This window comes from Dryobates pubescens, chromosome 6 (genome assembly GCF_014839835.1).
Source record: "Dryobates pubescens isolate bDryPub1 chromosome 6, bDryPub1.pri, whole genome shotgun sequence".
NCBI classification, from domain to species: Eukaryota; Metazoa; Chordata; class Aves; order Piciformes; family Picidae; genus Dryobates; species Dryobates pubescens.
The window spans coordinates 31,626,180-31,651,134 of NC_071617.1; the positions used below are offsets into that span (position 1 = coordinate 31,626,180).

The 24,955-nt window shown below is 43.0% G+C and overlaps 2 protein-coding genes across 3 annotated transcripts in view; one reads left to right on the forward strand and one right to left on the reverse strand.

The window, feature by feature from the left end:
• The first annotated feature begins 535 nt into the window (after positions 1–535).
• On the forward strand, positions 536–23,184 carry NTPCR (nucleoside-triphosphatase, cancer-related). 2 transcript variants are annotated; one of them, XM_054162260.1, is made up of 6 exons: positions 536–631; positions 3,077–3,239; positions 4,134–4,230; positions 6,808–7,017; positions 13,024–13,108; positions 22,806–23,184. In XM_054162260.1, exons 1-5 carry the CDS (start codon positions 598–600, stop codon positions 13,090–13,092), a joined length of 573 nt encoding a protein of 190 aa, XP_054018235.1. In that variant the 5' UTR covers positions 536–597; the 3' UTR covers positions 13,093–13,108; positions 22,806–23,184. The 2 variants fall into 2 exon arrangements, with proteins under 2 accessions (XP_054018235.1, XP_009905297.2); XM_009906995.2 differs by lacking the exon at positions 22,806–23,184 and having other exon boundaries at positions 13,024–13,276.
• Positions 18,728–24,955, reverse strand: part of PCNX2 (pecanex 2) — a 156,805-nt gene continuing 150,577 nt past the window's right edge. Inside the window, exons 33-34 of the mRNA XM_054162261.1 lie at positions 22,172–22,620; positions 18,728–20,480 (exon numbers count right to left, since the gene is read on the reverse strand). Coding sequence (XP_054018236.1) covers positions 20,307–20,480; positions 22,172–22,620 — 623 coding nt within the window. The 3' untranslated portion in view covers positions 18,728–20,306. The remainder of the gene's footprint in view (positions 20,481–22,171; positions 22,621–24,955) is intronic.

The following is a 24,955-nucleotide window of genomic DNA, read 5'->3' on the forward strand; positions in this document are numbered from 1 at the left end:
CAGCGCCAGCTCTGGAGTAATCCCAGCTGGGGGTTTCCAAGGGAGGAAACAGGTTCCCCTCAGCAGCTGCCAGAGCTTGCGCGCCAAGCCCCGCCCGGGCGCTGCCACTGCCCGGCGCCCGGTCACAGAGTCACAGATTGTATTGCGTTTGAAGGGATCCTCAGAGGTCATCTTATCCAACCCCCCTGCAGTGAGCAGGGACACCTCCAACCAGATCAGGCTGCCAGGGCCACATCAAGTCTGATCTTGAATATCTCCAGGGACCGGGCAATGAAAACTGCGCATCCACCGCTGCGCTCCAAGGCCGCAGGAAGCCGCCATGTCCGGTACCGCCGCGTCACGGCCTCGGGACGGCTACTTCTTGGGGTGCCGCTCTTGGGGGCGGTGCGGAGGTGGCAGCTGCGCCACCTCACCGCCACAGCCCGCGAAGCACCCGGCCGCAGTTGGCGCTTCCCCGTGGACCGAGAGCAGAGGCGGTGCGGGGTTGGGCCAGGGGCGGAGCGGGGCGCGGGAGGCGGGACAGCGTGGCGCTCCCGCCAGCCAGGCCGCGTCGGGTAGAGGAGAGGGCGGATCGTGGTCTTCCCCCATTGTCCTGTCATGTCCAAGCACGTTTTTCTCACGGGACCCCCAGGTAATGGGGGCAGAAGAAACCTGGGGAACGGGGCACAGGAAGGTGGCGCAGCCGCTGGGGCCGCCCTGGGGTGTGGCTCGACCTGGCCTGGCCTGGTCAAACCTAGTCAGGCCAAGCCATTCGTCCTGCGCGGGGCTGTGAAGCTCATAGTCGGGGGAAGGCAGCTGCTGCGGGCCCAGCACCAGCCCAGGGTTGATGGAGCGCCTCCTGCTGCAGCCGGGCCCAGCTCCCTCCTGCGGGGTAACTGACTGCCGACGTGCAGACCTGTAGCAGCTCCCATCCTCGGGTGTCTCCTGTTGAGGTTAGAGCTGCTGCATTAATTAATTGTTCCTAATGAAAGTCCATTTTAGCTCTTGATCCAATCCCATGTTATGTACATTTCCACACGCAGCTGCTTTGTCCCTGGCTTCTGCCCTGCAGCTCAGTATTGGAGAGAGGTGTGTGCGGGAACTAAAACCTGGACAACTTATCCTGCTTCAATTAAACTGCAGACATTAATGATTTTTAAGTGATCATTGTTTCTGTGCCTTATTTGTAATGATTTATCACTTCCAACCCAATTAATATTCAGCTGTAATGTAAAAACTGGTATCCCAAGTGGGCAGGCTTTGATTGAAGCAGTGGAGTAGTTTATCATGCTAGGGGAATCTGGTTATTGCAGATAGTGTGTGATATAGTAGGAGGAACAGACTCTAAGTTTGATAAAGAAATAAGCCAGTTACTGTGATCATAAAGGGTTTTTTTGTGGTTTGGAAGTAAAGCACTGGGTCTAACTCTCTTTTTGTGAACCTTTTGCAGATGCCTGTCTTGTCTGAGATGAATTTAAAATGCTACTGCTAGGCTGAGACAGCAATACATTCCACCCACTTCATTCTGAATAAAGGCAGCACTCAGGGAGAGACAGAGGTTGGGCCTGCTTAGACTTTGCCTCTGTTCATTTAAGTGAAATGAGTGTGCTGTTTTGATTAGTTAAATGTACAACTTTAAGCTTTCTTAAACTTAGTTTGAATAGTTTTAGCTTTCTTGGGTAATTTACTAAATGAAAGTAACAAAGTTAGAGCTAAGAAATCTACTTAACTGAATTAGTATAAATTCACTTATAAAGACAAGGCCTTGGAAAGATGGTAGCTACTGATGGTGCCACATTTGTAATTTTATTGTCCAAATGCCAGGAATCCCTTTGGCTTTCATTTTGAATAGTTTGCTTTGTAGCTCAACTAGGTGCCCTTGAAGCCATGGAACATTTTTTTACAGCTGTGATTAAAAATGAATGATAAAACTAAATGTTGTGAAAAGCAATACAGCTGAGTTTAAAAGGAGATTGGCAAGGGATGTACCTGTTCAGTGGCAAAGGAGAAGAAATAGCTCCTGAGAACTGAGAGGATGTCTGAAACATGGCTAACACATCATAGAAGGTACATCAGATTGTTCTAGGAGACATCAGCTGGTGAGAGTTTTAAGGACTTGTCTTAGGGTGAAAAGAGACTTGTAAAGGAGGGTCAGCTATGAGGCCAGACCAGCTTGCTCAAGGCTTTATCCAGACAGGTCTTGAAAACTTTGAAGAATGTGAAGACTGCAGAGCTTTTCTGGGCAACCCATTCTGGGTCCTCATGGTTCTCACAATTAAAAAAAGCTTTTTCTTCTAGATGAAACCTCTCTTGCTTCAGTTGCCATAAGAAGCATGTTTCTGTTGTTGGAAATATTTTCTTGCCATGGAGGACCTGATATGTTGGGGGCACTGAGTGCTTCTGCTTTCTAGGACATTGGTAAAAGTAGTGTGTGCTGTGCCAGTTAAGCTTCTGGTAATAGTGGTCAGCTGGCACCTTATGATTTAAAAGGCAGATGAACGAATAGAATAGAATAGAATAGAGTAAACCAGGTTGGAAGAGACCTTCAAGATCATCGCATCCAACCTATCATCCAACACCACCTAATCAACTAAACCATGCAACCAAGCACCCTATCAAGTCTCCTCCTGAATACCTCCAATGATGGTGACTCCACCACCTCCCCAGGCAGCCCATTCCAATGGGCAATCACTCATCTCTGTTCTTAGAAGGTAGTGAATACCAGTGGTAGAAAGTGAGATTGATCAGTCAGTCTTCCAGCTAGTTTGGATATAAATTGTGCAGCAGTATGCCTCTCATCTATTTACCTGGCTTGGGGCAAGCTTTGTGGTCTGCCCTCACACTAAGCGAATGAGTTCAGTGGTAGCCTGATAAATTTACACCAGACATAATTCTTAAAGACAAATAAAATGATGGAGTGTCAGTATGGGGTGAACTTTAAATGGTCTTTCTTTTCTGCCATGAAAAAACAACGACAACAATTTGCAAACTTAAAAAGTAATCAGTGTTCCTGCTGAAATGAGTCATTACTGTGGCATTTTAAAATGGGCTTTGTGTAGAAGGTTAATGCTGCAAGCTTTCTGCTTCTTGTTTTTAGGAATTGGAAAGACTACCTTGATCCAGAAAGTCACTCAAGCTCTGAAATCTTCGGGCGTTCCCATTGATGGATTTTACACAGAAGAAGTTAGAGAAGGTGGCAGGAGAACAGGATTTGATGTTGTCACTTTGTCTGGAAAACGAGGACCTTTATCTAGGGTCAGGTACTGAAGTTTTAATAACTCTTAAGTGGCTTATTGTTTCATGCTTCTGCTCCAGTCTGTCAGCATGTTAAATGCTCCTCCAGAACATGATTTCTGGCATACATAGAGCTTTCTTGGCTTTTGAGTTCTTTGTTCAGCACTGGAGTCCTGGTTGTTGTCTGTGTTGTGTCTATAAACAGCATCTCTGTTGCTTAATGAAGTACAGAAGATGTGCTAGAGAAGGATGTTCTTTCTTACGATCTATTTTACACCAAATAGAGAGGAAGCACTGTGGAGCCTTTTACTGTGAGGCCAAGTCTCTTTGCAATACACTAAGTAGCTTATTATAGTCAGGGGGGAAGATGTTTCTGTTGTTTCCACCACCTGATTTATGAAGTCAGAAGTGAAAAGTAAAAAGGAAACTGCATAGAACATTGTTTGAAAGAGCCACTGATTGGCCTACAAAACCCACACATGAATTTTAAGAACAAGAGGGTTTCAGAGCCCCACTAAGAGAGGGATCTCTGAAGTGCAGAGGAGGTTACAGTCTCTCTTGATTGAGGTTTTTATACTTTGTGCAAAACTTAGTCTAGAACCAGATGTGCTGTTAGCACCTCATTCAAACATAGGTGATCTGACTAATTTGCATACTGCTAATGAGGGGGGTTCACCTGGGATAGTGTGATGTAACACATGCAAACACAGTATTTTTCCAAGATTGTTTCAGGGTTTTGCAGCCCGTACTGAGGTTGCAATACGACTTAATGGATTATTTGCAGAGACTCTTTTCTTAGAAGAATTAAAGGGATTTGACTTACTAAGATAACTTCTCATAAATCCACTTGTAATGATTCTGGAGTGTTCTCACTGAACTCATTACTTAGAAGGAATTTTGTATCTCTTTTGCAAATTCAGTTCTGATTCTTCTACTTCAAGACGTGAATGTCGGGTTGGACAGTATGTTGTGGACGTTGTTTCATTTGAGCAGTTGGTTCTACCTATGCTGAGAAATGTGAGTATTCTATGAAAGCTGTTGAAAAATGGATGCTTTATGGTAATCTGTGTTATTGGAAGGCCCTTCTAATAAATGGACCATTTCTTGTGTTCTGCTGATTCTAATTGGCTCATTCTTATGTGCTTAATGGGGTGTTGCAGAGATTCCAGTCCCCTCTCATTCTTGATCTGACATCATCCTGTGATACAACCTCCTTGGCCTGAGAGGTAGGCAATAGGAAGTTTCTTCCTATGCTCCTTGCATATTGGAAAGCAAACAAAATGTAGAAGTGGCTTTGCCACACACAGAGTGGTGTTACTGGGTCCAAGAAAAAGGCTTTTGTTGCTGCTTTTCTTCTTTACAGCCTTTTTTCCCTCTCTTGCTCTGATTCCCATCTTCTTCCAGTAAAGCTGTTTGCTGCTTTAACCCAGTGATTGTTTTTGATTACCACTGTGTAAGTGTTTGCAGGCTGGTTAGTTTGAACTGATAATGTCAGCCTGATAATTCAGGATGTAGCTTGCTGCACAAGGAATGTTCCACCTGTGACAAGATTTTCCACACAGTCTTTTTCCTATTCTTCTCCTAACATTCTGTTAACTGCCTTTTTCCTTCTCCCCTCTCTCTCATTCCAACCTGTCCTGTCTCCAAAATTAAACAAGAACAGATCTGATTTTAGCAATAACATATCACAGTGTGCAGCAGCTCCTACATTGCCAAGACTCAAGGGGCCACCAAAGAAACTTCTTTATAGACTTTGAAAGAATAAAAAACCCAGAGAGGTACAAGAAGCAAAAATGAGATTGAGGATCTAATTCTTGTTATTGTGAAAGAATATTAAAATCTGAGATTAGGGAAGCAAAGTCATTGGGAGCAAGGGAGAAAAGGAATATGAATTAAATGTTTAATTCCACTGTAACTTGATTTACTGTTAGTAACTAGAAGGATAGTTTAATAAATTAGATTGTATTAGGCCAGTGCCATATTACTGTATACATGTGAAGTCCAGGAAAGATCTTGCTAGAAGAGTGTTATTGTTGAATTTTTCTGGTAGCTTTCTGCAAGTACAAGAGAGTGAAAAGAAGGACAAAAGGTGCCAGCAGGGTTGGACAATGCATGACCCTGTTCTCATTGAAAGCACTGCTCATCACTTTCATGGGAATATGGCCATGCATGTAGGTGGCACAAAACAGGAGAGGAGGAGAGTGAGGAACATCGTAGAACTGAAACGAGGAGACAAATGAAGAATGAGGGCAGGAGTGCTATAGGTATGGTCTGGTTTGATCAGAGAGCAGCACAGAGTGGGCTCATTTAATTTGGAGGACAGCTTCAGCTACTAAGACTTGAATCTTGTTTGTTGCAGTGAGAAGAGAGGTAGATCCTGCAATGGATGATCTCTCTGGTTCTGGAGACTTTAGTGGGCAGGAATTTTTTTCACCACAAAACGCTCCGTTTCTCAGTGTGTGACCTAGGGACTCGGATTGGCTTCTTAGCTCACTTACGTGTGAAAGGGTTTTAGATCAAACAGCTGCTCAGTAGGGACTTGGCATGAGAAGATTTTAGGATGCATGTTATGTAGTTGTTCCACTTTCCCAGAAGCAAATACTTTGCCTTCACAAGGGAAAACATTTTTACAATTTTTTTGTAGGTTCTGTATGATGTGACTGGTATTGATGTATATTCATGGATCTGCAGGAGTGTTTAGACTTGAGTTGATTTCCTCCTCAATTCTATAAATAATGGAGTATAGTTCTTAGTTGCTTTTACCAAGAGAGGGCAGGGAGTGCACTTCCTTTTCTTTTGAACACTTCCTTCACTTTCCAAGTTGTCTTTCCCTCAGTGGCAGTCACCCTTGTTTTCTCCTAGACTTTCCTGATGCTCACACTCTGCAACATGGTAGTGTTTGGCAAGCAAATCATAAGCATGGTTAATCATTAGTATGGTGCCTGTGCTACGATCCAGGTAGAACTACGGAGTAAGCTGTATCTTGACAAAGAAATGGAAGTCGACTGTTCTGATGTGAGAGAGACTTGGAAATGGCTTAGTTGTTGTCCAGATACCTTTGAAGAAAACTAGATGTTTTGAGAGAAATGCTAGTTGTGACCCTACTTTAATCCAGTTACCAAAGGAGAAACTTCCAAATCTGGATTTAAGTTGAGTAGTTGTCTTTTTTTAATACTTGTGTGGCTATTGATCTGTTGTAAATGCAGAATTTGATGGGAAGAGCAAAGTTTTGGAAAACATGTGTCCATCAGATTGAGAGCTACTGGTAGGCAAAGAGCAGTTCTTGGTTGTTTAATAGCTTATATGGGACTACTGAGAATTCTGCTTTGAAGGAAAACTGGTATTACAGATATTTCCTCTTGTAGCTGGTATTTATATTGCACATATATTTTCATATTTCCAGAAATCTGTGTTGAAGCAGAAGTTACAGATTTGTCTGTCAGTTACCAGCAACAGCTTTGATTCTTCTACTTTCCCCAATACTACAATTTAATTGATTTCTTTTGGAGATATTTCTACTACTAGCATATAAACTATTTTTGTTGCTTCTTGTAAATTCTGTACTGTTCAGTCTCTTGGTGCACTTTTCCACAGGTAAACCATGGCAGCGATGCAGAGAAAAAGATTTGTGTCATAGATGAGATTGGTAAAATGGAACTCTTCAGCCAGGCTTTTATTCAAGCTGTTCGTCAAACGCTGACTGGCTCAGGGACTGTGGTGCTTGGCACTATTCCAATACCCAAGGGAAAGCCACTGGATCTTGTTGAAGAAATAAGAAGCAGGAAAGATGTTAAAGTGTTCAATGTGAGTAGTATTTAATATCCTTAAAGATCCTTCTGTTCTGGGTTTTTGGTTTGTGTTTGGCTCTGTTTAAAACCCAACTGTTACTACCAGTTGATAGCTGTAAGTAAATTTCTGGAGCTCCTATTACAAGAAGAATATAGACATACTGGAACTTGTCCAGAGAAGGGCCATGAGGGTGATCATAGGGTTGGAGACAGACTGAGAGAGTTGGGACTATTCAGTCTGGAGAAGAGACCAGGCTGGATGAGGCTCTGGCCAGCCTGATCTAGTGTGGGGTGTCCCTGCCCATGGCAGGGGGTTGGAACTAGATGATCCTTGTGGTCCCTTCCAACCCTGACTGATACTAAGAGAAGGCTCCAAAAAGACCTTATTGTGGCCTTCCAGTATCTTAAGGGGACCTACAAGAAAGCTGGGGAAGGACTTTTTAGGGTGTCAGGTAGTGATAGGACTAGGGGGAATGGAGCAAAACTAGAAGCGGGTAGATTCAGATTGGATGTTAGGCAGAAATTCTGCACCATGGGGATGATAAGATGCTGGAACAGGTTGCCCAGAGAGGTGGTAGAAGCCCCAATCCCTGGAGGTTTTTAAGGCCAGGCTAGATGTGGCTCTGAGCCTGATCTAGTGTATAGTGTCCCTGCCCATGGCAGGGGGGTTGGAACTAGATGATCCTTGAGGTCCCTTCCAACCCTAGCGACTCTATGAAAAAAAGAGGCAGCAGTGGAGTTGTTAATTTTACAGACATAATTTTCAGAATATTAGGGCCCCAGAGTGCATTTCTGATCAGTTATAGGGAGGCTCGCAAAAACATACCACAACAGTCTGTTTACAGAAATAGGTGTGTGAGGTTTTCTTAACATCTATAAATGTCTTGAATGCTTCAGGAAAGCAAGCTAAACACAGCCCTACTCCTTTGATTTATTTTTCTGCTCAATGTGTGGTATTTGTAGTAGAAAATAAAGCTATGTAGCCACAACTGAACTGTGTGTCTCTATAAATTCAGTAAGTGGGACTTCCACATCCTGGCTTACTAACAGGGGCAATATGCTGTAGAGCACTATACTGTTGTGGCTTGTTCTCTATCAAACTCATGTTACAATGAGAATGCTTACTTTGTTTTCCTTTGAATGAGGATGGGAAAAACCAGTATTTAAATGACTTTGTACTGAATTACCTGAATTACTGCAGAGAAAGCAAAATATTTATCTGATTTTTTTCCTCTTCAAAGTGAGATTAATAAAGCTGCCGTGCTCAGAACGGTTCCTCAGCTTTCTTCCAGTTGGTGGTCCCATCATCCTCAATTTCTGTGTTTTTTAAATTAAATGCCTGTTTAATTAAGTGCTAATGTGATCCTAGGAGCAAAGACAAGAGAAGATTCCTCACATAAACATTCACCTCCTACCTTTCCTTTCAGAGATAAAGCCCTGTGTTTCCTGCTAACAAGCTGATGTGAGTTAGTTGTCAGGCTACTGAAGGAATGCACATTAATGTGAATTTTACACGACTGACTTTGCAGTGGTAGGCCTGGGGATGAGGGGATGGAGAATACCTTGCTGAAAATAACAGTCATTCTGTGACTAGGCTGCAGTTGCAGCAAGTCAGTAGTGTGCTTTTGGCTCTCTCAGATGAGGAAACAGCATTTGACACTTCAAGGACTCTTGGGGTTTCCAGTCTCATGTTGTGAGGGCATGTGTGTGGTGGGTTGAAATTTCCCCCAACATTAACTTTGCCAGACCAGCTCAGCTAGAAGCAAATGAAAGCTGTATGTACAGGCAAAACTACAATCTGCAATGCAGTGCAATGAATATGTACAGAATGTGCAGCATTTACAACATTTACAGATATTTACATTGAACAAAAAACATGAGAAGCCCCCTGGTCAAGAAGACCAGGGAAGCTGTCTCTGTGTGTGTGTCGTCATCCCACCTCGCCCCCATCCAAAAGGGAGAAAGGAGCAGAGAAAAAGCAGTTGTTAGACTTCACCAAAACAATGCAGCCAAGGTCAAGCAGAAACAGATTAGTATCCCTACAGAGCACAAAGTGAGCAGAGAAGATAAACCCCCAGAATGTTTTGGTACAAACAGTCTTGTAGCAGTTATGTCTCCAATTAAATTGTTTAGAATTATCTTTGGCTTTTCCTTTTTATACCCAATAGTGATTAATGTACATTTTCCTACTTTTCTGCTCAAAATGAGGAAAGACTGAGGGAGCTGGGATTGCTTAGCCTGGAGAAAAGGAGACTCAGGGGTGACCTTATCACTCTCTACAACTACCTGAAGGGGGGTTGTAGACAGGCAGATGATGGTCTCTTCCCCCAGGCAGCTAGTACCAGAACAAGAGGACACAGTCTCAGGCTGCACCAGGGGAGGTTTAGGTTGGATGTTAGGAAGAAGTTCTATACAGAGAGAGCGATTGCCCATTGGAATAGGCTGCCTGGGGAGGTGGTGGAGTCATCGTCATTGGAGGTTTTCAGGAGGAGACTTGATGGGGTGCTTGGTGCCATGGGTTAGTTGTTTAGGTGGTGTTGGATTGGTTGATGGGTTGGACGCGATGATCTTGAAGGTCTCTTCCAACCTGGTTTATTCTATTCTATTCTAAAATATGTAACAAAATTTTACAGGCATAGCCTAAAACTACCACAATATGCCATTTAGCCCCAGGTTGTTAGTTGTATCAGACTGCTGATAGATCTTTTTCTTAAGTAGTGCCCAGAGCCAGCAAAACTTCCTGTGAATTTCACTGGAACAATGTTTCTGCAGCTGGAAAAAAACTTTGCTTAAAAAAAAGAACCATTCTGTTTATGCTGCTGAGGCTGGGACATGCTGGTTTCTTTGTTGAAATAGTTCTCTGTTGCATCCGTTAGCCAAAAGCATGGGTGTGAATTGTGTGACAGACTGCAATAGTTCCCAGGTGTCAGAGACCTGCTGTACTGAAGTCCTGAGCAAGAGAGCATCTGCTTTGCTTACTTCTCCAGTAAGCTCCTCCAGCTAGCTAAAATGTGTACATCAACAAAGCCAGAACCTGTCCGTGGGGAGTCGGAGGTGTTACTAGCTGAAGTAAATACAGGAATACTCTGTTTTTCAATGGCTATAGCATGGGGAGAACTCAGAGTGCCTAAATAGTAAGAAATTACTGACTATAAGCTAACTTTTGTGGTGCCTGGAAATGTGCAGAAGTAGGTGACTACCTTTAAAACAACCCCAAAACCAAACCCAAACCCCTAAAAAAACCACCACCAAAAAGCCCCACAGAAGTTCTGCTTGCTTTGTTGCATTATGGAGTTAGGGTGCATTCGAGTAACTCAGCAGAGTCTCCTCATGCTTCTCTTAGTGTCACAAGAGCAGCTTCTGATGTTTCCCACCAAGTGCATAGAAGACATCTGTTAGTTTTTCAGTCCCTTCTGTCTTGAAAGTATATTCAGTTGGTGTAAATGGACCCAGATGCCCTAAACTTAGCTGAGGATTTGGTCCCAAATGTTTAATGTAGTGTTATGTTTAGAACACTTAACCATTTGAATTCCAACATTTAACACATTTCTTTCCATTGTTGCCCAATTCCATACTGAAAACTAAAGCTTCTGCACTGCCCAGGTCTGTGTGATTTTGCAGACTTGGTGTCATAAATAGGATCAGATTATCCCTAGCAGCTGGCACATTCTCACCTTCTCATATTTTCCCATCTATTAATTTTGCCTCCATGAAACCCATTAGTGCAGTTGGGTTGAATATGCCTTTTAAGAAGAAAACAGTTAAATGGATTAGAAGAAGAAAAGGTTCCATTTGAACAGGCAATAAAAAAGGAGTTTTCTTGACAGGACTTTAACAGTTGGGGGAAGAAAGCTTTTATCCTCTACTGCTTCTTGCTTGGAGTCTAGGTGGTAGTTTCCTCAAAATAGCACCTACAGTTATTTTCAACTCCCTGTCTAAAATTTACCCATCTGTTTGTACATTCAGTACAGATACTGGAAGGTGTTTTTTTTCCCTCTCTGAGAGAGCTGTCTGCACAGAATGTCTCCAGATCTTACAAGGAGACTTTATCAAGCAGCCTTTGTAAAGCACTTGTGGGAATATTCCAGCACTTGGGCACATTCTCTCTGCTGCTCTCACTGGACTTCTGGCATGTAGGTATGGAAGAGAGAGAGATAAAATGTAGTATTGTTGGCTGTGAGACAGTGGGAAGAGGTATTAAATGTTCAGGAGGTCCTTTGAAAGTCAGGATATCAGAACACTTGCTGTGAGATTTAGAGTTTGGCTGCTCTGTGCTCTGTGCCTTGTTTACCTTGAGGTCTCAATAGCCTTAAAAGAGCTATTCCATTCTTCGTTGTCTTGCTTTTTTTGCTATTGTGTGGTTTTCTGTTTATCTTCTAATAGGCTTGGAATGATAACAAACCAGCAATAGTTTGCAGGCAGATTTTCCCTTTCAGTTTCTGTTCTTTTTTATGCACTTTATCAGCCCAATATTGATCTGCTCTCTCAAGTTCAAGTGGGGTAGGTGAGAACTCTGTCTCTAGGATTTAAAGTGTTGTTTTCCAACTTTTGGATAGGATATCTGTGACTGTAAATAACAGTAGGCTCCTGAGGCCAAATTTTTCAGATAGGACTGTTGCCTATTAAAAAGAAGTAAAAACCAATTTCCTCCTGCTCAATATTGACTGCAATACTGGAAGGGATACAAACCCTTGTGCTTAGATCTTAATTGCAGCTACAGGGAGTGCAATGAAACCGTGCTGGTCAAGAGTTTTATGTCCTGCATAGTGTGGTATCTTTTCTTCCTTGTCAAACAGTTGTCAACTTGGTTAAAAATACAAATGCATTTACTATTTTTTCCCTTTTTTTTAGGCTCATCTGTCCTTGATTTCTCCTTGCCCTCTCTGCAGGGGTCTCAACAGCGGGGAAAATTTCTTAGGCTTTTCAAAACTGGGCTTTTGCTGACACTTCACAATTGCTTGTCAACCCCTTCATCACCCCAGCCATCTCCCCAGGTTTTGGTTGAGTTAGTAATGCATGGTGCTGTGGGTCACTGGGCTGTGTACCAGGACCCAGTCAATCAAGGAGTAATTTACACACCTGCGCACCCTGCCAGCTCTGTGCTTTATTGTTGCTGCACCTGGGAGACGAGGTGATTTGCAAGTGCTAGCATTTGCTTGGCTCTTTACAGTAACCTGCATGTGCTGCAGCACAGATGGGCCCAGTGGAAGACAGGACACTCAACTCTGGATTTTCACATACACTGGTCTTAAGGCCCAACTTTTTCACAGGCTGAGCAGCTAAAGGCATACATCAGTATGCTACAAATGCCCACCAAGTTTCTCAAGTAGCCTATTTCTATTTCAAGGTGTTTTTGTCCTGTAATGCTAACGTTTCTCAGAAGACAAAGATGCACTGCTAAGCTTGTTTGAATCTTTTTTTTCATTGCAGGCAGTTTTGACTAGGTCTGTCATCCTAATAAATAGATCTCTTGCAAGTTCTGAAGGCATAAGAACTCTGCTATATAGTAGGGAGATTTTATTTGGTCATCAAAGGCAGGTTCTAGTAATGACAAAAGTACATGTTGTTTCTTGAAGTGATTCTTCTTAGTTATTCAAGCCCTGAATAATACTACAAAATACCATGGGAGGTTAAATCAGAAAGATCACTGAATATTCAAGTACACATGCAGGTTTGTGAGTTTAGCTTACTGTGCACTTACTGTGCAGAACAAGGCAGGCATTGCCTTGAATGTGCTGCCCAGGGAGGTGGTGGAGTCACCATCACTGGAGGTGTTCAGGAGGAGACTTGATGGGGTGCTTGGTGCCATGGGTTAGTTGATTAGGTGGTGTTGGATGATAGGTTGGATGCGATGATCTTGAAGGTCTCTTCCAACCTGGTCTATTCTATTCTACTCTAGTCTATTCTATTCTACTCTACACTCCAATGTTCTGCATTTGAGTTTCTGTTCCTTTTTTGAAGTAAACACTGATGTAGAGATTATTCATCAAACTTACATCAGTTTTAATTTCTCTTTCTCTAGGTTAGCAGGGAAAACAGAAACAGCATTTTGCAAGACATCTTGGCAGCTGTAGAGTCCTGCAGAAAATGAAGACCTTTTCTTCCTGGTAAATGTCAAAGCTTTTATTTTAAGAAAACATTACAACATTCGGTGGATGTTTCAGTCTGTTCCTGCTGCTTTAGCCCCTGGAGGCTTTACTGGAGACTCTTTCCAGTTGCAATGTGAGGAGAGTTATCTAGAATTTCAAGCAAATTTCCTGTAGTCTCATTTGTGACATTAGAATTCTACTTCAGGAGGGCAAATAACTGACGCTACCCTCTCAGGAGAGGCCCAGACAGTAGTTAAGAGGGTGGCATTTTGGGTTTATTTTCAAGTTTCCAATGGCAATTCTGCCTTTTTATATATATTTTCAAATCAATAATGTTCAGCCAAATCTTGACTTGTATTTTTTGTGCAGAGTATTAAGTCAGGATTGACTTTATACTGCATTTGTTGATGTGAGTTTTACAGTCTCTTCTGTTTATTGATTCTTTCTATTGGCTGGGTATTTTTTTTTCTCGTTCAGTTCTGTGCATGGTTAATGCTGAATTAAGAAGTGTTTGGATTAAACAATGCATCTCCCTAAGAGCTGTACAAATGTGTTCAGGAAAAGTGCTACCCCATAATCTATTTTGCATGTTGTGAAAACAGAATTCCCTGCCAGGTGCACACTTGCTCATTGTATGATTTCTAATAATTTGTAAAAAGCAGCTAAGAATCCACTCACTTCTTCACTTTTTTTCCTGTTCAGTTCAACAACTGTTAAAATGTGCAAACTAATTAAAGGCATTTTGAGGTATCATTTTAGTTATTTCTGTTAAATGGGCACTCAAAGTTGTAGGAGACTGGATGGAGGTGACCTGAAAACAGCTGGGAGCATGGAGGGAACGTTCTCTCTCATTCCTGTATTCAGAATGAGGGTCTGGTACAAACTTGGAATCATAGAGTTATTAAGGTTGGACAAGACCTCCAAGATCTTCAAATCCAGCTGTTAACCCACCAGTGCCAAGTCCATCGCTGGACAATGTCCCTAAGTGCCACATGGTGTTTTTGGACCAACGTGTCCGCGTGCTTTTCCAAGGGCAGCTTTTGAGCCCCAAGCCTGTAGTGTTGCATGGGGTTGTTGTGACCCAAGTGCAGGACCTAGCACATGGCCTTGTTGAATATCATACACTTGGCCTCAGCCCATCGATCCAGCCTGTCTGGACTCCTCTGTACAGCAGATCAGCACTCCCTCCTAGTTTCACGTCATCTGCAAATGTACTGAGGGGGCACTCAATCCTCTCCTCCAGATCATTGATAAAGATATTAAAGAGAACTGGCCCCAATACTGAGCCCTGGGGAACACCGCTCAGAACTGGTCATTGGCTGGAATTAACTCTGTTCACTGACATTGCCCCCCCACAGATGGCAGGAGGTATGTGCCCTGTTAAAGGCTGCCATGGCCTTGTTTCACAGCTGTGCCTGATATGTTACCATTCTGCCCAAATCCATTTGGACAGTTGTATTGTCTTTGTCCTATGTGATAAAAAGGTAATTCTCCTGGGAACCCCACTCCTTTGGGATTGTATAGCTCCTGGCTGCTTTTCTGCAAAATAAGGCTGTGTGCTGAAGGTATCACTAATCCTTTAATAACAGCAGGCATCTTACTCAGACATGACATCTTCTTAGAGGTGAACCAAAGTAAAGTTTTTCAGGGCTCTATGCCATACACTTCCAGAGAGAAACCGCTTCACTGAAGTGTTGGATGGCCTGCTGTTTCAATATTAAGTCTTTTAGGCTGTAAACTATGCTGCAAAAGGTTAGCTCTTTCAGTGAATAAATAATTACCCAAAATCTAGCAAGGTTTTAGTGGGGCTGCTGTTAAGTTTTAAATAAGGACTGAACGTTAAAGCTAACTATAATGGAGATATCTGACACTTCTCTGTGGAGGACTGGGAGGGGAGTTCCTTCAGGAGTGATAGCAGAGTGCCATTTTCCAAATTACAGGTCAGCCAGTGATGTTGGGGGCTCATACTTAAAGTGCTGTTTGGTCTCCACAGAAGTATGTATGTTGCCCTACTTACAGTGCCGTGATGCCTACTGTGATCCCATCATATAGTAAACTAGGAAAAACCCCAAAACAACAAGTTGGAGGAACTTTTGACCAGTTCATTTACAGTGCTTTTAAACCATTGTCTTGTGATGTAGGGAAGACTATTTGTAGCAAGGACAGTTAGTCACTGAGAAATCTTCCAAGATGAGCATATGTCAATTTTTCCTGCACTGGAACTGGGAGTGAAGTTATCAGCCCTTTTCAATTGGATGCTGGTTTTGATACTAACATCGGTGGCCCTTGGTTTATGATACCTATCTGAAGATAGGCTGAAGTCTGTAATTTGTTGGGGTTTTTTTAAGCCCATAATCTCTCTGAGCAAATGCTTTTCAAGAGGGGGGAAAAAAGAATTTTTGTAGCCTGTTCAGCAGGAGATTGTAGATGGCCTTAGCAGTCATGTCTGGCCTTTAGATCTGAGACACTCCTCAAGAAAAGATTTGCCTGGCTCGAATATTCATTGAGTGAGAAAGCAGTAATTCCAGCTGAACATAGTTTTATAACACCCTGTGTTTATTTTAGAGGTAAAAATTTATTGTCAGGTCCTGCACTAGTAAAATATTTGGAAGGCCTTGAGAGCAGTGTTTACAATAAATGGAGCATTCACAACTCCCCCGATGGGCCAATTTAACTAACTGCAGACATTTGGCGATAATAACCTCTGATACACCAGCAAGATTCCAGATGACAGCATCAGTGCACCTGCAAGTTTTAATTGGTGCAGAGAAAGAGGAGCGAATATGAGGTAACAATTACTTTCTCAAAGCCCAAAAATCAAGGATGGTTTTGGCAAGGAAGCTTGTAATTCCAACATAAAATTGCACACAGCATGGGATCAGCAGGCCCTGCATTATTTATTATGCATCAGACGAATTTGACTTGTAAAACTACGAGCAGGCTGAATGAGAGGTGAATCTTTTAACACTGGACCTGCTGCAAAGTTAATTGTAAGTACTATGTCTTTGTTGCAGATTTAAGGATGTACAAGAACCAGTGACACATTGTAATTAAATACCAGCTCCCCAACCAGGGAGTAATCTAAATGCGTCAAATAATGGGGTAGTTAAAAAATACACATTGATGAGACGATGACTGTTGCATGCTGGAGAATTTCACTGGTAATTCTGACCTTCTAAAGTGAGCTGCAGGAAATGCAGCTAATTTTTAACTTAAACTCCCCAGCAAGAGAAGAGCAGTCACTTGGTGGATTGGAGCCAAAAGCAGAGGACACTTCTTGCTTTATTCTGTTTAGTTAGTTATTTTTAAAAGCTGTGAATGACATAGCAGAGCCCCCTAGGAACTTCAGAGTGTTAGAATGTCATTCGGAGTTAGATACTGTGAGTATCTGGCCATCTTGTCAAGAGAAAAAGATTCACACTGTTAAGTCCTTTTTGTTAACACTTGTCTTAAATAAAATGAATGCCATGATTTTCTGTCTGTGGGAACAAGAACTCCAGTTCCCCAGGTAGAATAAGGTTGTATGACACTTCAGAATGAAGTGAAGAGCAGGACCGTCAGCGTTTGTGGGTTTGGATGAACAGACTTTGTATGTTACTCCAGTCACTGTTTCCTGCTGGCTTGCTGTGGTGGAAAACAGCTGAGCAGAAGTCTAGGCTGGGGACTTGCCAGTGTACCTGGTGATGTGAGCGGATCAACAGCCTATGGTTGGCTTTGGTAAAATGTTACTAAGTCTTTACCACATCTTCAGGCCATGCTTCACCTGTAGGAGTGTAACACCTGGGTTTTGCTCTGAGATGTAAACAAGAGCCTATTAGTGACAGGAAAGTTTAGAAAAACAAAATGAGAGGAGGGCAAGTATCCCACATTTAATGCAAGAGCTAAGTAGTATATTTGTGCTTGTTTTCCCATACACTCACTATCCTCCTTCCTGTAGCCTGCTTCTCTCTGCTTGCTCCTCTCTGCTTGCTGGTTGACTGTCCTGCTGAGCCACTGTTGATGAAATTCAGTCTCAATGTTTCTTTTCAGCAATGGTGATGTGTGATCTGGGCTGAAACTGGAGGAGGCTGACAGGGCCTCCATCTCTTCATCCCTTCTGCCATTTTTGTGATGGAACTGCATGTACCAACTGCTCTTGTGGATTGAGCGCTTAATTTCCTGAAGCAATGCTTCAGCTTCCTAGCTTACAGGAACAAGAAGGCATGGGGCTGACTGAACAAGCATTGGGCAGGCTTCTGTATTCAGCCCCTGCTGAGTGAATGGACCCTGCAGTGCTGGAAAAAAATCAAGCCTAGCATCTGAATCTTCAAAATTGACACAAAATGGAACTAAATACAAAAGATAGTTACGTAGTGGTGGTGGCCATCCCTCCTGTATCAAAGCTGTGCAAGAGATCAGAAATGTAATGCAGGCAAACTGTTCAGCCTCAGCAACCTGAGGCCCAAGTTTTCACAGCAGTTAGGGATTGTGAAACCTATCATCAGCACCGCAGCTGACTTGAAAGCAGAGATAGTTGCCTTTACTGTTCATTCAGAGCCCAAAACTGCCCCATGAGTGGAGGTCCTGAGGTGTCACAATGCTGTTCTGACTGTTGAAATCAGGTCTTGTGTAAAGGTTAGGTACCTGTTTTGTTAGCTTTGTGTGCATCAGAGCCTTAAATACATTTTCCATCATGTAGAGAGTAATCAAGTCTAGCTCTGCCTCATGCAAACATGGAGAGACATATCTAAGATGTGTTTAATCAGTACAACCTCATACCTATGAAAAGGCACTAATTTTTGAATTTTACCTTGTCTGGTGTTCTGCCCTGGGCCTGTGCTGTCCCTCACCAGAGGAGCTGGGTAGGACATGCCTTGCCTGGCAACCACCCTATACAGCAGGCAGCTGGGCTTCACGGCACACTGCTGTCCCCAAGGACAGCCAGGGGCTGGTGGCTTTAACTAAATCAGGAACTGTGACACAGTGGTGTTAACTCAGAGTGTAATACCAAAGGGCATGGAGATGGTAGAGTCTTTTGGAGACAACGTGGTACTGGGGAAAGGTGGGGCTGCTGGGCCTTGCTCCATGCTAAGCAGATATAGCAGCATGCCGCTGGGAGGATTTGTGCAGCTGTTCCCTAATCTGGTTTGGTATGCTTGAGTTAGATATGCAGAATGGCTGAGGCTGATGGGGATGACTGGAGTTACTTTTGATGGGAATTAATTCAGACTTAAGTTAAAGGTGTGGAAACTAGAGGCCTAGGTGAGGCTAACTGAATATGTGAAGGGTTTTAATGCTTTTGACCACTGCTTGTTTGCCCTGCCTCCATACAAGGAGGAGTGATGGTTTATCTTCATAGACTGCCATGCAGATGCCCCCAAGGCAGAAGCAGGGCTGGTGGCTGTTAGTAAGAGCCCTCCACCTACCTTTATAACCTCCATCCTTCATTTGTAATGAAGCACTTCATGAGCAGGGTGGTGGGAGGAGAGGTTTGATCTGCCAGAAATAGTCAGAAGGGAACAACTGAATTCAATTTCCTCTTCCATATCACACCTGGATGCTCAAGGAGACATTAGCAAGGCCTAAACTGCACTGGTGACCAGATGTCTCAGGAGGCTGACACGAACATTCTGCTTTCGCCCTTGTGAACGTGAGCAGAATTTTGCCTAGGTTGTGCCGAGCTTTCTAAGTATCCAGTTCATGAGATCTGAAGTGAATGGAAAACAACAGGTTCCTCAATTACATAATGCAAGTGAAAACAATTGAAAATAATGAAAACCCAAAAACTGCTGCCACACAAAACCATACTTGGATCATTTTATTTTCACTAGGTGTTACGTAGTTCTACCACTTATAATCTTAAGTGTGGCACAGTAGGGAATCTCAGAATGCAACTATGTATTGCCTACAATGAGACTTTAGCTACAGCAACTTGTTAAGTCTTTCTCCTTGACTGGGACATGACAGCCTGGTGCACATCGTTGTGTTGAGACCTAGAAACCATCTACAGTAGTTACAGTAAAGAGGAGCAGCATGACACTGATAACTGCAGGGGGTTTTAATGAAAAAAAAAAAGAAGGAGGAGAACATGTGTGTGTGTTTAGACACTGTAGTAGAGGAAGGATTTGTTGTAGCCTTTTGGCTTCCAAAGGAGTCATGCATTCATGTAAATCAGTGTTTCTCAAACTGTGAAAGCATGGCCTGCCTTTTTGCCTCATTTGTCTTTATGCAACTATTAAATTGGCAGCAGCTCACTTTCTCAGGGGGAGGGAAATCAGAGCCCTCTGTAATTACTGGCTACATGTGTTTATGGACACTGAGCTGTGTCCAGCAATTAAAGGCATTAAGCTGCTCCCTTCCTAATACAAACACTTCCAGACAATAATTACAGCCCACTTTGCACTTTCCTGTCCTTGAAGAGGTTTCCCCAGGGCCCTTTTGCAATTCCCAAGGGGGCCGTTGCCTGGAATTTGAGAAACACTGCTGTAAATCAAACAGGAGCATGAGATAATACCTAAGAGCAGCTGTTTATGCAAAGCTGCTTTCTTTGCAAATAAGGTGCACCATATGCTTTGAAAGCTTTCCATGCGCTGGATGCTTTCTTTTCTCACGCTCGCTTTTGTTGCTCTGTGTAGCATGGCTCGTTCACACCGTGTTTCAGTATGGCTGCATGCAGTATATCGACCTGTGATGCTGTGCTGCTATTCAGAGTCGCCACCTGCGTAACATGTTAAGGAAGAAGAAAAGAGATTTGCTGTTGGAAAAAAACACACCAACCACAACTGATTTATCTCTGAGGTTACAGTACGTGTTGTACTGTCCTTTTATGTATTCATCACTTCAAAGTTGCCTTTTGCTATATGCTCTATATCAAATGCCAATTAGTTTGCGTGCAATCAGCTGTTAAGTTATGGCAGGAAAGAGATGTCTTGTGTGCTTTTCACTGAGCTCTGTTCTTATTTCCCACTGTATTCATCTGTGATTCTGACTGCTGCAGGGTTTACAAGAACCTGAGATGAAGTGGCACTGTGTTTTTTAGGATGTCTTCCAATCCTACCCACACCAAGGCCTTTAGCTGAAGATCGTCTGCCCCGTGGTACTCTTGTGTAGAAGTTAGAAAAATAAACATTTGGAGGTTTTCTGTTACATTTGAAAGAACCTAACCCCATATGCAGCTCTCCGACCTATCTCTTTGTTAGTTCTGAGAAGTGTGAGGCCCTTGCACTAGGAATAATCCCTACTGCTCCTCAGACAGGCTTTGCTGAGAAGCAGTGTCCTCCAGGCCCATGTCTTCTTGGCTGGCTCTTCTGCACTCCAGGTTCCGACTCATGAATATGGCATGGGCTGGACCTGCCTCTCGTCGTGGTCTAGGTCCTGTAGCATCAGTGGCTTCGCAGGTCTCAGTTAGTTGCTGGAAGGGAAGAAAGGAGGGAAGAAAGGAGAGAAGGAAGGAAGGGAAGGAGGGAAAGGAAGGAAGGAAAGGAAGAAAGAAAACATCAACTAGTTTAGGAAATTTCTAAGTAAGACTGCAGCTATTTTTGAAATGACAGGTTAAAAAAAAGTTTAACAGTGCATTAGGAATGTCATTCTGTGAAACTCTACAGGATTCTTAACATGCATTATTCACAAGGGACTTCTGAAGAGCTACTTGTCACGCTTCATGTAACGCATAAATCTGAAAGAAAAGCTGACCAGGAGCTAGAGGTTTAGTACCACACATGTACATGTATGGAGAGGTGTAAAATAATTTTGATTGAAAAGGACTTCTGGAGGTCATCCATTCCAAAATGCTGCTCCAAGCAGGGCTGACTTCTAAGAAGTAGGGTTTCTCTGGGGCTTGCTTTATGCACATGATTTTAAATCCAACTTAGAAAGAAGTTATTTCATCAAAACTGGAAAGCAATTATCAGTCTGAAAATATTGTATGCGGTGTCACCCCACTGTAAGGAATCCATTAGTATAAAAGCTTTCCAGAACTGTGCTAACATTTAAATGAAATGCTTCCTCCTTACCAATTTGGATCAGGTAGGCACCTGGACTCTGAGCCAGGCCTCACCTCGTCTCAATTTAACCATGTAGTCTTCGTGTATCATCTAGGCTGTTAATGGTTGGTAGAGAAATACAAGGATCCCAGGCTAAGATTTCTTCCTAACAGCTGGGAGGATGAAATGCATTGTCCTCTCCACTGAATATAGAGGCAATCTACTGAGACTATATGCCCAAAATTTTAGATGGCTTAAAGTTAGATGAGGTGAATCAGTCTGGCTTAGTTCTTGCCAATTAGGCTACAAACTTGTTGCAGTCACCCTTTATCTCTCGTCCATCTCCTTGTGTTACTGCTCTGTAGTGCTGAGGTGAAAATGTCAAAATTCAGGAAGGCAACTGCTGGCAACCAAAGTTGAAGAAATATACTTAAGTACACAATGCAGCAACTGTAATACCACTGTGTGTGCTGAATTTTCCTGAGCAGGTAGACTGAACAGAACTGGGAGCCTACTGGGCAGAAGGCTGGAGGTTCTTTCTGTGTACTTTTTTGCTGTTAGAAAATGCTGAACCACAGAGCATGCAGCTCTCCTTTGAGGAGTATTTTGTACACATCCCCTTCGACTAACCCTTTCATCAACAAGATTTTCAGGTCCTGGATTGAATTTCTGGTCAGAGAAAGGGACAGAATAAGGGCACTGTTCAGTGGGAACTGTTCCTCTTTGTACAAATAATTAAGTCCTGCATAAGCAAGGAAGGAATGAGCTATGCAGTCTGCTCGTAATGGTACTCATCACCTAGGATGAAGAAGATGTAGACTTAAGTCCCTGGTCTGACTGAAAGGAAGAAGGACTCTGCCCCAGTTTACAATTTCAGGTGCATAGTTAACAGCCAACCTGTGAATTACTTACAAATACAACACACTCTCTCACACACACTAAAATCAAACATTCTTCTTTTCATTGTGATGCAGCAAAATCCCAAACAAGTACCCAAATCCTGACATTGTTTTGGAAAAGACCAGTGAGAAAGAAGGACCAAACAGCAGTGAGGACAGTTCAAGAACCTGGTAGGACTGCCATTGGTAGTTCATGCTTACTACTGTCGTTTTGGCATTACCTGAGCTGCTTGACTTGCTGCTCTAGCAGAAGGACCCATAGCAATGTTCATACTGCTGGACGACAGGGTGTCACTGGTGTTACCTCCATCTGCAGCCGAGAGCCCAGAAATCACCAAAGCACTTGAAAAACTTCTCTTGCCAAACAGCAGGCTGAGAGTTGAGCTGGTGGAAGAGGCCAGACTGGACCTGAGCATTGCTGCAGCTCGGTCCTGCACAGTCAGCTGGCCAGCAACGGGAACAGCAGGGGACTGGGAAAACACAGACGTTGCTGAGTTGTGGAAGGACAGCTGGCTACTGGAAAGCCTTTGGGCAATTTCGTGGGCAGACGTCGATGTTTGAATGAAAGGCTGGCGGCTTTCTACAATTGGTCCAGAGTGACTTGAAGGAGATGGCCTTTGGTTTAAAGCAGTGTGTGCTTGGACAGATTGACTCTTGGATTTTCTCCTGCCTTTAAAAGAAAGATATATATATTAAAGTAAGTGTCATCCTTATGAACTCCAGGATACTGACAATGTCTGTTCTGTACACATTACAACTGGCATATTGCTACTGGGTTTAGCAGTGTAAGAATCCCAAGATTAACAGAAATGCCAGATTTCTATGCCTATTAACATCTCTGTTTCCCACTACAAGGGTTATGGCTTCTGGTCAGAACAGCTGCAGTGGTTCAGCACTAAAGCAAAAGAGAAGAAAATGAGAAGACAGCCAAGGGAAGTATTCTAGTCACAGGCTCATACCTGTTCTGCCATGTACATTTTAACTTGCCCCGTGAATGATAGAGCATTGTGTTGCTCTAACTCCCCTCCTCTTTCACACCCACACTAAAGTAGGGGATGTTGAATATCCTAAGTGCCAAAATAAACCACAGTGACGGGAGTTAAAACAATGGCACATTAATAAGAATTATTCCTGCATACAGGAATAGGAATTTGAGAATTCAGCCCAGCAAAAGACTACAGCATTCAAGTCACAAGGTAGTTTGAAAGACTAATACTAAAGTATATCTATCTTCCAAGAGTGGCATAAAGTGGACTAAGTCTATTGGAGGTCTGAATGAGACCTGCATAACTCTCTTGTCCCATTCTGTGAGGCATCTTGATGCAGCCACTGTTGGATACAGAGTAGATTAGAAAAAGTATCCTGAGATGCTTAGCTGATCTTCCTGTACATACACACCTCCCATTTAAAACATTTACATCAACACTGTATGCCACTCAAACAGTTTCTGTATTTCTTACACATTTAAATAGGCACAGAATGAAAAGTAATTCCATGTATTGGCCAGTGAGCCCACCAGCTACCTGCTTGCCCCCAGATACTCTGCAAATGGCATGCAGCAGGCTGGCATGCACCACAGGCCCTTGAAGAATGTACTGTTGCTGCTGACAGGCTCTAACTTATGCAGCAAATACCCAGTCACTGCTTGGCTTTCTTTGCTTTCCAGGAAACTCCAAACATTAGCACAAGCTGGCATTTTGGTTTCCTAGCTATAGCCAGTGGATGCCAGAAAATTTGTGGAGAACCATCAACGCAGAAATAAATTTTCCTGGCAGGCTTTTCCAGGTTGCTGGTAATATTTTTATTTCTTTTCCTCAACACCCAAAGTATGGAGGGGAGAGAAGCACTGAAATGCCTCCAGATACTGAAATTTTGCGAGCATAAAGGAATATAAATCTCACATTATCTTCTAGAAACACGACTGCTGAATTCACAAGGGTTCCAGTAACACAGAATTTCATATCCAAACTGCTTACATCAGATAGCTGAAACATGCTGTTTTACATCCACAGCCCTGCTTTCTGGAGGCTGGTATAATTAGCCCCATTTTTCAGATGCTGAAGCAAAGAGAATTTAAGTAACTTGGCACAGAGTCAGATGGCAGAGCTTGGGCCACAACCTAACTGGAGATCTTTAGCTGGCCTAAAATCTGATTGGTTTGGCAAACTGGAGACTTTCACACCCCATTTATAATGTATAGTTAGTTCTACCTTTATATTCCAAACAATAATTATCTTTTTCCTTTTTCCTAAGATGGCATGCAAAGCAGCATTCCCTGTAATATCAGCCCCCAGACTGCTGCTTGAGAGCAATGGGACTGATGCAGGTGGCTCCTGTGGGCACCTCAGACATGATCGATGGGGAGGAGGCACACCACAAAAGGGCTCTGGCCTGGCTGCTGCTCTGGTAGCCATGCGCACGTGTGGCCTCCGCAGGGATCCAGGTTCTTCAAACTCCAGAGTTGCATTTAAGAGCTTTGGTTTCTACATCTGATGGTTATTTTAATATGTTACTCTTTTCAAATAAAAAGAATGGACTTGAATTAACAACAGAGGGGCTGTGGTGTGTTAGTTTGTACAGTGACTAACGTGGCCAAACATCTGTTTGTGATTTAAACTGCCAAGCTGACCTCTGTCCAAGAGTATTCTATATTCATCCCAAATGCAGTGGTTAGAGCATTGGACAGGAGACCACCCGCATCTACACATAAATAACTCTGTCCTTGAAAAGACTGCTCTGTAAACTGCATCATGAAATAAGGACACTTTGGGGGAGAACCCCACACATTTCCAATGCTCCTGGTTTTGGTCTCACTTTTATGCAGGGCTTTCATTGCAGACATGGTGGTGCCAGGCTGCAAAATTACATAACAAATAATGAAAACAATCGATTCATAGATTTGGAGTGTAGGAGCTGTGATCATGCAGTCTGCTGTGCTGTACAGCATGGGCCATAGAAAATCTTGGAATTAATTCCTACGTGGTATTACTTATGATTATTTTAAA

Bases quoted from the DNA above. Each gene is read 5' to 3' on its own strand.
- NTPCR (XM_054162260.1), top strand. From the start codon at position 598: ATGTCCAAGCACGTTTTTCTCACGGGACCCCCAG. The intron at 632-3,076 runs GTAATGGGGGCA...TCTTGTTTTTAG, and splicing joins TTTTCTCACGGGACCCCCAG to GAATTGGAAAGACTACCTTG. The intron at 3,240-4,133 runs GTACTGAAGTTT...TTGCAAATTCAG, and splicing joins GGACCTTTATCTAGGGTCAG to TTCTGATTCTTCTACTTCAA.